Genomic DNA, 16,480 nt, shown 5'->3' on the forward strand with positions numbered 1-16,480 from the left:
AAACCATCATCGGATCAAATCGGTGCGTTACGCACCCATCGGATTGAACCCATCTGTCACTAATTCTTAACCGACATGCTCGCTTTTTTTTTCTTATTTATTTATTTTTATGTTTTTGTGCAGAGGATGACAGCTTTAATTAACTTGTTGAGAGAGGGAGAGAGAGGGGGAACCATACATTAGCAAGTTAGATTGAAGCAAAATTCTCATTCCAGGTAAAACTATTTAACAAAATTCTTTTCCAAAAAAAAAAAAAACGAACTAACAAATTTGACAAGAGGCTATTAAGGGACAAAAATCAAAAACATCATTGACCCAAAAATCAACCTCTCGGGTGTCGGAACTCCCTTTCCGCTTATCAGTTCCTTGACAGAAATCAGCCGCCTTCTTCCCTTCAAAAAAAAAAATTTCTTCACCTTCTCATTTACAGCTTCGCTTCAATCAGTCACCACCAAAAATTTCCCCCATCTTTCCCAAACTGCTACAAAAATCTTGAAATAAAAACGTGCTTCTGCAAAGGCTGGACCATATACCTCGATTAAACTGCCAGAAGAAGAACAAGGTATAATAAAGCCGCATGGCCAACAGTGCCCAGACAAATTCAGGCACTTACTGCGTCTCGTGCTCCCTGCTGTTCTATATGCATATATACTGCAGAAAGCCATCCTGTACCAATTCATCGTGAACTTCAGATGCCCGCCATCGCCCGCAAAAAAGTTTCGCATCTTTAAACGTGTCAAAAGCCCACTAACCCCGCCTCTGACCAGCGTGTGATTTTGTCACGTAGTGCTTCGAAGGACTGACTGACGCAGCACCATGCAATCGAGAAGCAAACAAGTCGGCTTAAGCCAGTAATGAATAATCAGAGCCCCAAATTGTGCACATTTTCCAACTTTGAATGTCGTCTCGATTCTCTCTCCGGCTATTGGTTGATTGAAAACAACATAGGAGTGCTCTGGATGCATTTCTCTGCCCTGGTCAAGAACAATAGCTCTTCAGCTTGAACCTTGGCAACTGCAGCACAAGTTGATGATGATAGAACTGTGGGTTGCGCTGCTGCTTCTGCTTGAGGCACGGTGGCGTTGGAACTGACGGGTGGAGCAGCCTTGTCAGTTTGGGATACATTTACTTGCACTGAGAAAAGTGAATTAACTGGCCTGTGATCAGAAAATTTTGATTCCCCCCTTGCATACCACAATTGCTTTAGTCCCTCCCCCTTCCACAATATCCTGTCACACCTGTAACAAAATTACAAACTATCAAAATCAAGATGCACTGGTTCGTGACATGTGATGAATCTTAAGAATGGAGTAATTATTTTTGTAAAGCAAATTATTTTATAAAGGTTAGCCCAATTGGTTTGGGATCGTCACGAGTGCAAAATACAGGAGAAATTTTTTTTTTTTTTTTTTTAAATTGTTGATGATTCTCCTTTCCAGTTCTTGAGTAATATAATAGTGACACAATTGGAATTTTAACTACATCAGCTTCACGGAGCACATGATTGATTCCAAGTGAAGAGGGTTAAAACAAACCCAAATAACGTTAAGTTAAAGCATGCAAACGTGAATTTGGGATTTTTTTTTTCCAATTTCTTTTAGGTTGTCACTGAACATGCATCAAATTTCAGAAATTTTAGGTCTAGTTCTTTGACCTTATTTTCTTCTCAGTGTACATCACTTCGTTAATTAGCATCTTTCGAGTGAAAACATGACATGTGATAATGGTTTGCTCCACAATTTGTCAATGGTTATTATTACAATATTCTAATGGTGCTCATTTCCCTTCCCGACTGCTGCTATGAAATTTGTTTGGTTTTTTAAGAATCGTTGTATAAATTTGTGGTACAGACTATAGAGGCCCCAGCTGAAGTTGTTGTCAAAGGTTAGATATTTTAGAACAACAGAAGAGTCTAATAGCGCAGAAGAATACTTGTATCCTCAAGGTTGTCCAAATAAAGCCAAAACGTCAAATGTAACAAAGGTGGAATGCTACCAAATGAGAGAAGCTGATTGGTTCCATTGGCCTTTAGTGGGGGCAAAACAGATTTGGCGACCCTACAATTATTACCTTGACTTTTGGAAGCTTGTTGAAATTTAGACCGCATTGGTATGGAATCGGACCGGTCAAACCGGTGAACCGGCCACGAGTCTTAAATTAGATCGTTTGGGCTACGGAACCGTTGACTAGTGATCGGACCGGGCTGGTTTGTCCATCAAAGCTCGGACCTCCACCAAACAATAATGCATGTGGAAATTTGGTCTTTATTATAATATATATATGTTTTTTCAATTCTATCTTTCTTTTCTCTAAAATAAATTTATTTGAAATCTTTTAATAAAAATTAGTACCCTCCAAACTCTATAATTTATAAAATGGCGACCACTACACTTGAAATTATAAATAACCTTATATGAATTAATTATTTTATAGCAAATTTTAAATGAGCTTTTACTAGCTTATATAAAAAATTATGTTGTTCAAACTTCGAACCAGTAAGACCCACCGGGCATATGGTATGGTTGTAATTTTTTTTTTTTTTGTCATTAGCAACAACATACGCTAACTTAAAATTATAGAGATGAACCACTAGATCAGACAAGTATACTACTATCTATATCCTTTAAGTGATCGATTCTATAGAAAAGTTTAAAGAGTCTCCCCTAACCCAATGGTTGTATTGGTATGGTTGTAACTGGTAAGAAGGACGGGAGCTTATAAACAAATAAAGAAAGGGGTCAGGGATCCAACAAACCAAAACCCGAATATTGGAACTAAAAATGCGCAACGGATCTTCTGTCCCACACTCTGTGTCACTTTCTGTGCCACTTTTTATTATATTGCTATTTCTCCTTCATAAACATCATGTTTTAGTTCTTTTTTGTTTCCTTAAGATTCAATAACTATTAATTCAGTAAAAAATAAATACAACAACCTCAAAAAAGCAATATATAATAGAAAATTAAAAAATACAGCAGAAAATTCATAAAAAATCTCATTTTTTAGGCATTTTGATTTTTTGATTTTGTTAAATTTTGTGTATTACTTAATTAATAGTTATTGAATTTTAAGAAAACAAAAAAGAACTAAAACATGATGATTATGAAGAAGAAATAGCAATATAATAAAAAGTGGGACAGAGAATGGCACGGATGTGGGACAGAAGATTCGTTGCACTAAAAATGGGAATTTGGCACCATATTCTTACCAAGCAGGAGTGCGCCGCTTCTCTTTAGACGTGGAGGTTTGAAGAACGTAGGTGTCAGAATCTTTGAGGTACTTGTATGTTGGTGCAAAGTAAATCTTGCCTTCTTCCCAACCAATGAAAACACGACCAGCCCTTTGTTCAATTCTTAACTGCCAATCATCCAAGGTTGTATTTTAGTTACTACTAGAGTAATAAATAAATAGTACTACAATTCAGCATATGGTAGTATTTCCCTTTATGCAGAAACATTTGAAATACCTGATCCTTCTCTAGGAGTGCTTGCCAGTCATTCTTTTTGAGTAGCTCAATTGCGTCTCCACCATTAGGTGTAAGTCGATAATTTAAATCCCCAAGCCATATTATCTTTCTGCATCCAAATTTAATAGGTTAGTCCGCTGGGTCACCACTATAAATCTATCCAAGGTATGGACCGACTAATTCAAATTTAATAGGTTAGTAATGTAGTAGCAGTACTTGTTACTTACTCATGATTCAAAATTCCATCCGGTGGAACTGGTTTTCCCGGTATTCCGCAGGGGTGAGAGAACCTTGTCTTCCTCAAAATCTCTATCACGTCCGAATTCCTTTTTATCTCGTCACCCTCTTTCTCTCCAGAGGCCAAGTGAGTACAAACGAAGCAGAAACTCGCCCGATGCAATATCATACTCATTGATATTGATCCCTACTAACACCACCAGCCAAGGGGTTACACAAAGATCCAATGCAGAATCTTCCAAACAAATTTGTTTTTTTTTTTTACCTAAACAACAACGGCCGCATAGCATAATAACCAGCAGTAGTACCTTATTTCCAAGGTATCCCATGATGCCTCTCCCGACGCAGGAAACCTTCAAACTGGAAATGTGCTTGCGCAAATCTGAACGTACCCACACGCATAAAAATATTCCTACCATCTGCTTGCTGGCCGCCAAGCAGTATTTAATCCCATTCGGACTACTGGGCCCTGTTGACACGGCGGACGGACTGGCTGCTGAAGCTTCTTCACTTGCAAATGAATTATTTGGATCATTCAAACTCAAGTATCTTTCCAACCCTTCTTGCTGGTCTATTCCATTTTCCGGTGAGAGCATATCCGAGAAGTTGACCCCTGGTTTTACAGCAAATTGTCGCCCGTCAAGTGGGGATTGTGAGGCGGGTAAAGTTAAATCTTCCGGCGGGGAATCATCAGTGGCTGAATGGTGAATTCCATTGAGAGCTTGGCGAATCAGAGAAAGCCATTTGGCAGATGGACCGCTGTCCTCCGCACCCAGTACGTTACCGGCATTAAGAGGCACTTGATATCCTCGGTGACATGTTTTCTATGCCAATCCAATGCCACCAACAGTGTTGCGCCAAGTGTCATGTTATTATTTACACTTGTGTTAAATCAAGCCAAGTTGAATTATTAGAAAATTAAAGTGTAAATAATAACAAGACACTTGGCGCAACACTATTGGTGGCATTGAATTGGCATAGAAAACATGTCACCGAGGATCCCAAGTGATTAAGAGGGACGATCTCCTGAAAGCTGACGAAATGGACAAGCCGTTAAACATGGAGAAATCTTCCAACCGAACCTAGCAAGCTTCTCTTGGGGTAATCTTAATAGGATCACTTTTTGGTTTATGCAACTCTGTAGACCCATTTCGTTTTTTTATTTTTTTGAAAACTAGAAAAGAAGTATTTTTTTTTCTTTCAATTTTTGTTCTAATAAAGTAAATCACTGCCTATAACTATGGCTTTTAACTTGCAAAATGGTCTTGTTCCGGGGGAAAAATTACAGTAAAAAAGTAGAAAACAAGCGTACCCAAGCACATAGATGTCAGCCGGTGTAGATGTTCTCAACCAATCGCCCAAAGTCAATCCCTCATGCGGTGACTTGCCACCTACATTCCACGTCGCCACGAACATCCTATTATGGTGTAGATCCACCACAAAATGGTGCTTAAACATCAAGTAGATGCTATAATAAATTTTGATAAAAAAGAAAAAAAAAATTACACACTCCATCAATTTTAATGATTGAGACAAGAAAACACCACAGAGTTGTTTGTCCTCTATGGATTTTTTTACTATGCGGACTAAAAAAATTTTCGACAGAAGAATAAGCAGATGGCATTCATCAACAGAATATCTAGATGCGAACGGTAGGACTGTGATGTCTGTATACATCTAATCCCAACATTTGCGAATAATTTAAAGAATCTTTGAAAAAAAAAAAAGGGAAAAAGTCTAATGTCAGAGAACATTGAATATTAGAAGATGTTCTGAAAAAGAAAACCAAATAAAACCAACTTGTTGCAGTATGAATATTATTATGTTGTACTGGAAATCCAATAAGAAATGAATCCAATATTATGTGATACTTGATGGAAGTTTACTACTAAGATGAGCAGGATATCAAAGCAGGATATCTGCATAAGGCCTTGGGAGAAGTTAACAAATTTGCTAAAAATATGGATGTCTTTCGGTTAATCAGAGCTGTTATTGCCTTACCTAAGGTCGCGGCTATCTGACGCTGCGGCTCCATCCAGTTCAAGTGTTGGGCTTTCGATTCCATTACGTGCTTCGAGTAAGCAACCCTCTGATCATCATCATCATCAGATCAAGACTTTGATCCAAAAATTAAAGAGAAGACAAGACAATGACGTGGCACACAATAGGCAGAGGGGATTCAGGTTCGTTAGAGGCTAACGAAAGCCAAAAAAGGTCTCAACTAATCCAAGTACCCTTTTTCATGAGCAAATGAAAGAAGCTAATCAATGACGATGGGGAAAGAAGCAGGCAATAGTCACAGCCTACTCTCTCTTCTTCTTCTTCTTCTTATTATTATTATTTTTCCGTCAAACCTCAGCATTTTATACTTTTTATTTACTCTTATCCTACAGGGGAAGGGGACAAATTCAATGGAGCCATTGAAATTCAAAAGCGACTAAACCACCCCTTGAATTAGAGGAATTGATGGCGTTTGATACTGGTGAGGAGATTTAATCCCCCCGAACCAGCGCCGTGACAGGGACCTAAACGCCCTCCTGGTGGCCACTAGACCAATGATCAGGTGGCTAACAGGCGCAGCCGCCTACTAAATGAGCTGAAGTTCAGTAAAACTACTACTCCCTCCAACTGCAACCTCAGTCGACAGTTTTACAGTACGGAAACAATCGAATGTCAAAAGTGCGGCGCCAGAAAAAATAACCTACCAGCAAAATCCTCCGGTACAACGACGTGGGAGCCTTGATCTGAACAACTCTTCCTTCTCCGTTCAACTTTATCCATCATACCTGATTTAACAACTCTATCAATAAACCTTCGACGTAATTCATAATGCATCAAATATAAATTCCTATGATCGTCTGAAATTACGGAAATCTTACCAGTTACCGCGCAGTCCGAATGAAATTCATCGGCACCGCTCCTTATGTTCAACAATTTTCTGACGACCAGCTTTGGCCATGAGCCCTGCAAAAAAACCAAAAAAGAAGTTCAAGAATTATGCCCGAAAGATCTACGCTTAAACGTCCCGCAGCCCAGAGGTCTTGAGATTTAGCAGTACCTTAGAATTCATCCGTTCCGTTCTCATTGCTCGAAGTTTGCAAACAATCTGCAAATAGAGAGATAGAGAGAGGGAGAGAGAGAGGAGAGCCAGTTTGTGTTAGGAGGAGTGGACTTTGGAGCGTATAGATATCGATCGATTCGGGAATAAATTTTGTGATGCAATTTGAACTAATTTAACACCCCAGTTTAAATAACGAAATTGATCAAATATATTTATGTGGGTGTGAAACATTGGGAAGAAAGGTTGAAATATGTCAACAACTCGAAACTGTTTGGAGGCCTGCTCCCTGTTATAAACAAGTGATAAAAATGGAGCATTCGACGGGTAATATTAATTATTAAAAGACCAATTTGCAGGGGAAACGGAGACAGCTTCTGAGGAAAGCAACACAAGACTTGAGAAAATGTTACTGGGAAAGGAAGGCAGTGTATTTGTTAAAATACTAACTGTGTGTATTTTTATAACACCAGTAGTATTTTAAAGCGGGTGATGGAAGAGAGAGAACGAAGGGGGAGGTGGAGAAAGAGGCCAGTTAGTTCCTTTCTCTTTAAGAATAATAATCTCAGAATTTCGGGCTGAACACTTTACAGAGAGGTAGACAGAGTGGAGGAGAGGAGGAGCAGCAAAATAAAGGAGGAGGAGAAAAGTTCTAACAAACTTTTTAGGAGTTAAAAGACCAAATCTTGATTATGAATCCATGAATGGTGAAAAAAGAGTCACCTTTTTCAGAGTTCATTGCAGTCAGACCTACCTATCAGATATAACGAAAAACCGAGCATTAAAATATACTACTACTCCCCCCAGTGTATACATCGAAAAGAAACCAAAAAAACCAGGGATGACCAAAATGAGATGCATATCAAAAAGTAGAAATTCTATGATCTTGGAAACTCAATCTAATCAAATCTTTAATCAAGGACCCGCAAATGAAGACACGTTTAATATTCTTGCCTTATTTGTATGGACTTGAATTGTTGAAAAGTTGGAAAGGTGAAGTTTGAGCTCAGAAATATTTCTAAGGATATTAATGCTTTGTGATGGCCCATATCTTATATTTGTACAATCAGTCAGAAGTCTTGAAAGTGGGCAGAAGGTGACACAGAAACAGAGAGGAGGTCAATTTAATGTGTAAAATCGACAACACCAAAACAGAGCATAGAAAAACAGAGAGGTTGTTGCGAATATGAGAAGGCTATATTACCGGAATGGGGTCAACTGCATTGCTGATGGCGGATGAAATCGAGGCAGGGGAAGAACTTGAAGTGGAAATTTCTCTTTGTTAACAAAATCTGAAAAGTAGCAGCTCGAAAATTCATGACAAAACTACACCAGTGGAGACAGACTTCGCTGAGCATGTATGGTATGGGATGGCTGTACAAGGGGGAAAGATCCCTTTCCCTTGGCCTCTTTTCTCTGTCTTTCCTTTTCGTTTCTGTTCCCCAGATTTAGAGACTCCGTAGTCTGCACTTGTGAAGAGAAGAGAGTGATGCATGTAAATGCAAACGTTTGACTCGTACTATATTGGCTGGTGATGAAGCGGAGGACGCAGAGAAAGACTCGGAGACGTTCCTTGGAAAAGCAAATAGGAGCGGTGGCTGATCTATATATATATATATTAGTAGTGATAGTACCGTGGAGAGAGACCTGGGAACTGGGAAGTTAAAATAATTAGTGGTACTTCGTGAGGACATTGAAGTCAAACAATTACTGCTTTAGGGGCTTTATGGTCATCCAAGTGTTCAAGTGAAAAGCTTGAATGCATTTTTCTTTCTTAAATTTCCTGGAGGAAGATGAGGCAACTAAATTCAAATAAAATTGGTTTATTAGTTTTTCTAAATGTCAATGAATTTTTTCGGAGAATCATTTCAATTAAAGTAAATAGATCTGACTATTTTAAAAAATATACATTCACTTTTTATTAACTTTTCGAAGAATCATTTTAATTTAATAACTTAACGAATTTAGATTTCAAATTTCAGTTTTATTAAATGCATAGTGAGACTAACTCAATGGTTTATAAGATTATGGAAACCTAATGTGCAACATTGTTCCCTTTTTATAGGAAAATTTAAAAAAAGGCGACTAAAAGACGTATTTGTTATAAATATAAATATTTTTCTAAATAATCATATATCCAAACATACCTAATATTTTTATCTTCCATTCATTTTATATATTGCTAAGTAGCCAAAATTGAGATCCCCTTTTCCCCTTGTTTGTTTTTTAAATCCCATTCCTCATCTGTTATATATATATATATTAAATAGCCGCGATAATTTATGACATTGCAACATTACTCCGTCTTGTAACATGCTTCACCCCAAACCGATTGGGGCTACTCATGAGAACTTTTTCTGTAACAACTAAGGACTAAAACCCTGATTTCTTGTTTTGTATGCTAGCCCAATTTAGGATGCCTGGTTCCTGCTTAGAAAGCATATTCAGTAAGAAAGCAAACGCAGCGCAGGGTTCTTGATTTAGGCCCCCTCGCGGTGATTTTGGTAAAAAGTACTTTTAGATGCTAAAAATATTTTTAAAGTATTTGATGAATATCATCTCATAAAATTTGGCGTTGCGGTACTTTTGATTTAAAAAAAAGCACTTTTAGATGCTAAAAATACTTTTAAAGTGTTTGGTGAATATCATCTTATAAAATAAAAGTAAAATTTTTGGTATTAAAAATACTTTTAGCAAAAGTTCAAATTTGGTACTTTTTCAGTAACTTTTGTGATTTAAAAAATATAATACCAAATTTAATCATTTTATCCTGTATTATGAACTAAATAAAGAGATAAACACTTTTAAAATTTTGTTAAATTACACATTATTCAATACAATAAGTACTTATTGAACTATATCTCCAAACAATATATTTAAAAGCACTTAAGCAGTTAAGAAGTACTTTTATTAAAAACTCTAATAAGTAAGTACTTTTCAATAATTTATCACAACCTCAAACGCCAGACATCTATGCTATATATAAAGCCTTAAAAAGGGTTTGGGATTAACATTAGAGTTAACATTTTATCGTCACTTTATGAACTTTGTTTTTTGACCCTATAAAAGCTAATTTTATTTTAACTACCTATAACTATCCATGACTATTTTTACTTTTAACTAGTTAAGTATGTGTTTTAACCATAACTACCCATAAATATTATAACTACCAATATAAAATCATTTTATGAAAAATATTTAAAAGATTAAAATTTTTTTAGTAATAAAAATTTTATTTAAAACAATTACCATACATATTATATATTTTTTGATTGCACACATATTAGGTATGCATTGAATACTAGTAATTAATAAAGGGGATAATTGCAGAAACCTCCCCTGAGGTTTCTGACATTTGCACTGACCTCCCCTGTGGTTTGAAAAATTACACTGACCTCCCCTGAGGTTAATAATCCTTTGCAAATTCAGTCTAAACGATTAAAATATTGTTTTAGGGAGTGAAATTAGAAATTTTTACCAAATTTGTCCTTTGTACTACATGTCCAATGAATGACAAAATACTACAAATCAATTAACAATTAATAAACTTTAAGGAGTATAGTTTATAGGCAAATATGCATTACCTATTTAAAGTATCGGCTCTTTATGGGTATTTTACTTTCAAACATTTAATTTAATACAAATATTTACGCTCAAATACATATTTGTATTTACTTTCAAATATTTAATTTTTGTTAAATACAAAAACTACCAATCTCTCTTCCGTAAAAATATAACACTTTTTCAATTTTAGTTACAAACATTTATGTATTTAACATAAATTAAATGATTCAGAATAAAATATCCATAAAGAACCAATACTTTACTCATGTAATGGATGAAAGTCATAAAGAATTAATACTTTATGGGTCATTTTTTTAAAAAAATATTTAATTTATATTAAATAAATAACTTACCGATTTCCTTTTTGCAAGAATATTACTGTAACACTTTTTGAATTTTACTAACAAACATTGATATATTTATCATACATTAAATGTTTGAAAGTAAAATATCCGTAAAAAGCCGGTACTTTAAATGAGTAATGCGTGTTTGCCTATAAAGAGCCGGTAACTATTTAAAGTACCGGTTCTTTAAGGGTATTTTACTTTCAAACATTTAATTTAATACAAATATTTACGCTCAAATATAGATTTGTATTTACTTTCAAATATTTAATTTTTGTTAAATACAAAAACTACCAATCTCTCTTCTGTAAAAATATTAATATAACACTTTTTCAATTTTAGTTACAAATATTTATGTATTTAACATAAATTAAATGATTCAAAATAAAATGCACATAAAGAGCGAATACTTTACTCATGTAATGGATGAAAGCCATAAAGAATTAATACTTTAAGGGTCATTTAAAAAAAAATATTTAATTTATATTAAATAAATAACCTACCGATTTCTTTTTTGCAAGAATATTACTGTAACACTTTTTGAATTTTACTAACAAACATTGATATATTTATCATACATTAAATGTTTGAAAGTAAAATATCCGTAAAAAGCCGGTACTTTAAATGAGTAATGCGTGTTTGCCTATAAAGAGCCGGTAACTATTTAAAGTACCGGTTCTTTAAGGGTATTTTACTTTCAAACATTTAATTTAATACAAATATTTACGCTCAAATATAGATTTGTATTTACTTTCAAATATTTAATTTTTGTTAAATACAAAAACTACCAATCTCTCTTCTGTAAAAATATTAATATAACACTTTTTCAATTTTAGTTACAAATATTTATGTATTTAACATAAATTAAATGATTCAAAATAAAATGCACATAAAGAGCGAATACTTTACTCATGTAATGGATGAAAGCCAAAAAGAATTAATACTTTAAGGGTCATTTAAAAAAAATATTTAATTTATATTAAATAAATAACCTACCGATTTCTTTTTTGCAAGAATATTACTGTATCACTTTTTGAATTTTACTAACAAACATTGATATATTTATCATAAATTAAATGTTTGAAAGTAAAATATCCGTAAAAAGCCGGTACTTTAAATGAGTAATGTGTGTTTACCTATAAAGAGCCGGTAACTATTTAAAGTACCGGTTCTTTAAGGGTATTTTACTTTCAAACATTTAATTTAATACAAATATTTACGCTCAAATACAGATTTATATTTACTTTCAAATATTTAATTTTTGTTAAATACAAAACCTACCAATCTCTCTTCCGTAAAAATATTAATATAACACTTTTTCAATTTTAGTTACAAATATTTATGTATTTAACATAAATTAAATGATTCAGAATAAAATGCACATAAAGAGCGAATACTTTACTCGTGTAATGGATGAAAGTCATAAAAAAATAATACTTTATGGGCCATTTATTTATTTTTAAAAAAAATTAATTTATATTAAATAAATAACCTATCGATTTCCTTTTTGCAAGAATATTACTATAACAATTTTTAAATTTTACTTACAAATATTGATATATTTATCATAAATTAAATATTTGAAAGTAAAGTACTCGTAAAGAGTTGGTACTTTAAATGAGTAATGCGTGCTTGCCCATAAATTATATTCCTTAAAATTTATTAATTGTTAATTGATTTATAGTACTTTATCATTCATTGGATATGTAGCACAATGGGCAAATCTGGTACAAAATAATATTTTAATCGTTTGGACTAAATTTGGAAAGGATTAGTAACATCAGGGGAGGTCAGTGTAATTTTTCAAACCATAGAGGAGGTTAATACAAATGTCAGAAATCTCAGGAGAGGTTTCTGCAATTATCCCTTAATAAAGGGAGGGCCTCTGTCGTTGTGGTTGCATGCAACAACAGAGTGCTTCTTACGGTCCAAATTGGATCACACTTCGCTCGGCCTGATTTAGGCTTAGACTGTTAATTATAAATTTAAATTGTTTATTTCAAGTTCTATAATTTTAAAATAAACAATCTAAATTTAAAATGAATCGTTCAAATCGGACCGAGTTAACACGATGAATCATCAATGGTGAAAAGTGCAGTACAATTTGGCCTGCAATCACACCAGCCCCTCATCCCTTATAGACTGACAAGTCAGCGTCGAGGCACTTTGTAATGGTTGGCGTGCCTTTATGAATTTAAGTGTTTGTTGCTTTAAAAAGTACTAGGTTGATCAAATAATTTCTTATGTCATCCGGATTTTTACCAAATGGGCTGCTGAACAGTATTAGTCGACGTGGCCAACTCAGAATTTGCAAGGTGTTGAACTGTTTTTCATGATAAGCATTGAAAACTCAGTAAACTCCCAAGTCCCAACCTAATTAAGCGCATAATACATGAATTAGTGGACAGGTGTGCACTGTTTCCATAAATGATGCAGCAAGACTTTCCAAAACAGGGGAAGGAAATTTAGTATGTATGTAAATATGGGCACGCATCAGGCTCTTGGTACGTGTATTTGTAAGTATTTGACAGGTTACACTACAATTTACATCATGTAGAGCTTATGATATCAGCTTCTTCTCATGCTGGAATATAGGTTGCCAATTCTATCTCAACTCTCCTTTGGGGATACATGCGTGCCAGCCGAGGATAATACTATAGAAATTCCAAAAGTTGACTGATTAGTACGTACATTGTATACAGTAAGTATTATGTACCGGCAAAAACCCACTAATACATTTGATTTTGAGTCTTTGACCAGTAAGTTTATTTTATATACCACCGTATCTTTTGTGTTAATTATATTGACTGCCCTTTTGGTTGCCTTTCCAACTCGTTAAAACCCCTCCTCCCTCCCAAAAAAGAGGATAATCTTTTGATGTTGTATAGACTGTCTGTCAGTATACATAAGATTTACTCATAAAATAATATTATTTGTTAAAGAAAATAATACCACACAAGTTAGCCAGAGATCATTTACACTGATTAATAAAAGATTCTAGATCTCTTCATTTGTTGCCAATTGATTTTGATGCGGAAACAAAATTCTTTTAACGTATATTACTTTTTTTTTGGTCCTGTTCATGATTTATCTTTTTTTTTTTCACCTATTGTAAGCTAACATTTTACTATTACATTTCAACAAGATAAGCACTTACACACAGTGGCGGAGGGAACGGGTGTCAAGCAACAACTGGATGCATACGTACTGGATGTTATGTAACGTGAATCTCGCCCTACGTAGAGATGGATCTAGGTAGCTCAACTAGAGAATCCAAATTTAACGTAGATATCTTCAAAGATGGAAACATGTTAAGGATAAAAAACTGTCGGCCGTACGTCGCCCCACTCAGGGATAAATAATTTGTTATGTCGCAGTGTTGGCACAGAATTACCACATCCGTTCTGTAATTTTATAAATCTTAAGCTTGCGTAGCTTGGATCCCACATATACACAGAAGAGGGAACAACAGAAGTATTCAAAGTCAGAGAGAACAAAGGACGTGGCTTGCTTCAGAGTAGCCAATAGTCAGTTCGTAAATCATGCCTAATTGATCCTTGGCATGCACCGTTACACAGGCTAAATCGTTCATTATCTAAGCACTCGAGCCAATTCAATGAACCTGACTCGGCTATTTTCACCGAGATAATAAAATAGGGACGGGACAGAGAAAAATGGGGACAGATGATTTCAGGCTTCAATATTGTTGAAAAGGCAAAATCATTAACCTCCCAGCTTTGGAATCATTAAGCAAATTTAATTACCATTAACGAGAAGTCATTTATTATTGGGATAATTTCAGAAACCTGCCCTGAGATTTTTTACCATTTCACTTAGTTCCCTTGAAGTTTTAGAAATTATACTTACCTCCCTTAATTTGATACTTTGGTAACCAAACCTTAAAATAAGGTCAAAATTTTAATGAATACCCTAAAATGCCCTTATCTTATAAAGTTTAATTCATTCTTCTAAACAATTGTAAAGTAATTTGATACAATTATTTAAAAAAAAGGAGTCTCAAGTTTTTCACGCTAATATTTGTTATTTAATAATCAACTATAATAATAAATCTTTTGCTATGATAAGCTATTTTTTACAGTGTTTTATTGGGAATATAGATTCTTTTTAAGATAGAGAACAAAGTGTTATCTTGTGTTTTTTAAGTTTATGGACTATGTTTTTAATAAAAGTTTACGAACTAGTTTAGTGATGGAACTACCATAGTTTGTAGTGATTTTGGGTCATTTGTTTTTAATTATTATTGACTTATTCTTGATTTTGATTAAAAAAAAAAGAGTTACAAAAAATTGGATGATATTAAAAGTCATAAAAAAATTACTAGTTTAAAGTTTGATCTGGATAGATATTAGTAAAAACATTGATAGTTCTTCTATACTTCTAATGAAATATAAGAGAAATGAAGAAGAAGAAAAAAGAAAAAAATTATAAAATCCATCATTTGTATAAACATGGCAACAAGAGAGTTTTATTAAAATATTAAGGCTAGAATTATCATTTAAATCGGTAGGTGTAATTTTAAAAACCTTAAAGGAGCCACATGAAATTATCAAAAACCTCAAGGGAAGTTTCTGAAATTATCCCTTTATTATTTCTGAACAAGAAGCGTAAATATTATCAACCTGCATGGAACCGAGGCCGGAGCATGTGCGGAGACTTGTTTCCCACTTCACAATCCATCCCCTCCATCCTCCATGATAAACTACGTACCAAGCAGTTGGTAGAAAATGGCAGAAACCTCTCTCCTCTCTCTCTCTCTCTCTCTCTCTCTTGTTTTTGCACACAAATATAAACGAGTGCCAGCCTATTTGTTAATTTGATGGTATTTCTTACAGCTTGCGCAATCGATTACTGTCAAACAGGTGGCTAAAGTTTAAAGAATGTATACGAGTTTTTTAGCTATTCTCTTCCTTTTTCAATTTTCAATTGTTTAATATCCAAACCGACCAAGTGTTGAAAAGCCGTGCTACGGGCATACGTAATTGCCAAAACAACCCACGTCGCTGAAACGATGATTATGCAGTATTAACTATCATTTGGGTAATCAAATTTTCATTCAAGTTATTGGATTATCCCTTCAATTGAACTATTCTTGACCTCTAACGTACGCCTTATTCCTTGACCGGTGTGAAGTTCTGTACCTTAGCTCGTATGTGGGAGGCGTAAAAGGCTACTGGATTGAAGGAAAATGGTTCCTTATGCCCATAAACGATTTACTTTAGTTAGTTTGGAAGGAGCAAGTTGGAATTAAAAGGACCTTTTTAGCACATTAATCAAAAGGCCATGCATGGTAGCAAGGAATAGGAAGCCATGAAAGGTAAGTTTGTATTAAAATATTAATCAACTTTGGGCAAGGCAGAGCGGGTGGCCTGTTTCAACTGGTGGAGAAAGATTATGTAGATCGTGCCTAATTAAAATTAGCGTAACCCAATATCTGTTGACTGAATCACTAATTTAATGACCATCATATCGTATAATTCAACCCTATCAATCCCCTTCCATAAAGGCATGTAATTGCATCACTTACTATAATTTTTATTTTAAAAAACGAAAGGAATTCATGCAGAAGCTTTTTTTTTTTTTATAGTTAAACCATCTAGTGACATGTAAAAATTAATCACTTAATTCTTACGCCTGTCGCGTTCTTTCGTTACAGTATCTATTTCTGTTTAAAAAAACAAAAGTTTTCCTACTTCTGTAGTAACACATACGCAGGAAATCATGTAGATATGCGTATACGGTATCCCGTACACACGGACTCGCTTGTACATGCACAAAAACATTATACATGAT

The 16,480-nt window shown here is 34.4% G+C and overlaps 1 protein-coding gene across 1 annotated transcript; it reads right to left on the reverse strand.

The window, feature by feature from the left end:
• Window positions 1-216: 216 nt before the first annotated feature.
• Window positions 217-6,788, reverse strand: LOC113773006 (type I inositol polyphosphate 5-phosphatase 8). The gene is made up of 11 exons (XM_027317521.1): window positions 6,762-6,788; window positions 6,583-6,667; window positions 6,409-6,489; window positions 5,705-5,792; window positions 5,016-5,171; window positions 4,724-4,736; window positions 4,012-4,527; window positions 3,694-3,890; window positions 3,467-3,575; window positions 3,209-3,357; window positions 217-1,238 (listed from the first exon to the last, which is right to left on the reverse strand). Exons 1-11 carry the CDS (start codon window positions 6,786-6,788, stop codon window positions 923-925), a joined length of 1,737 nt encoding a protein of 578 aa, XP_027173322.1. The 3' UTR covers window positions 217-922.
• Between the last annotated feature and the right edge of the window lie 9,692 nt (window positions 6,789-16,480).

Source organism: Coffea eugenioides, chromosome 6 (assembly GCF_003713205.1).
Source record: "Coffea eugenioides isolate CCC68of chromosome 6, Ceug_1.0, whole genome shotgun sequence".
NCBI lineage: Eukaryota > Viridiplantae > Streptophyta > Magnoliopsida > Gentianales > Rubiaceae > Coffea > Coffea eugenioides.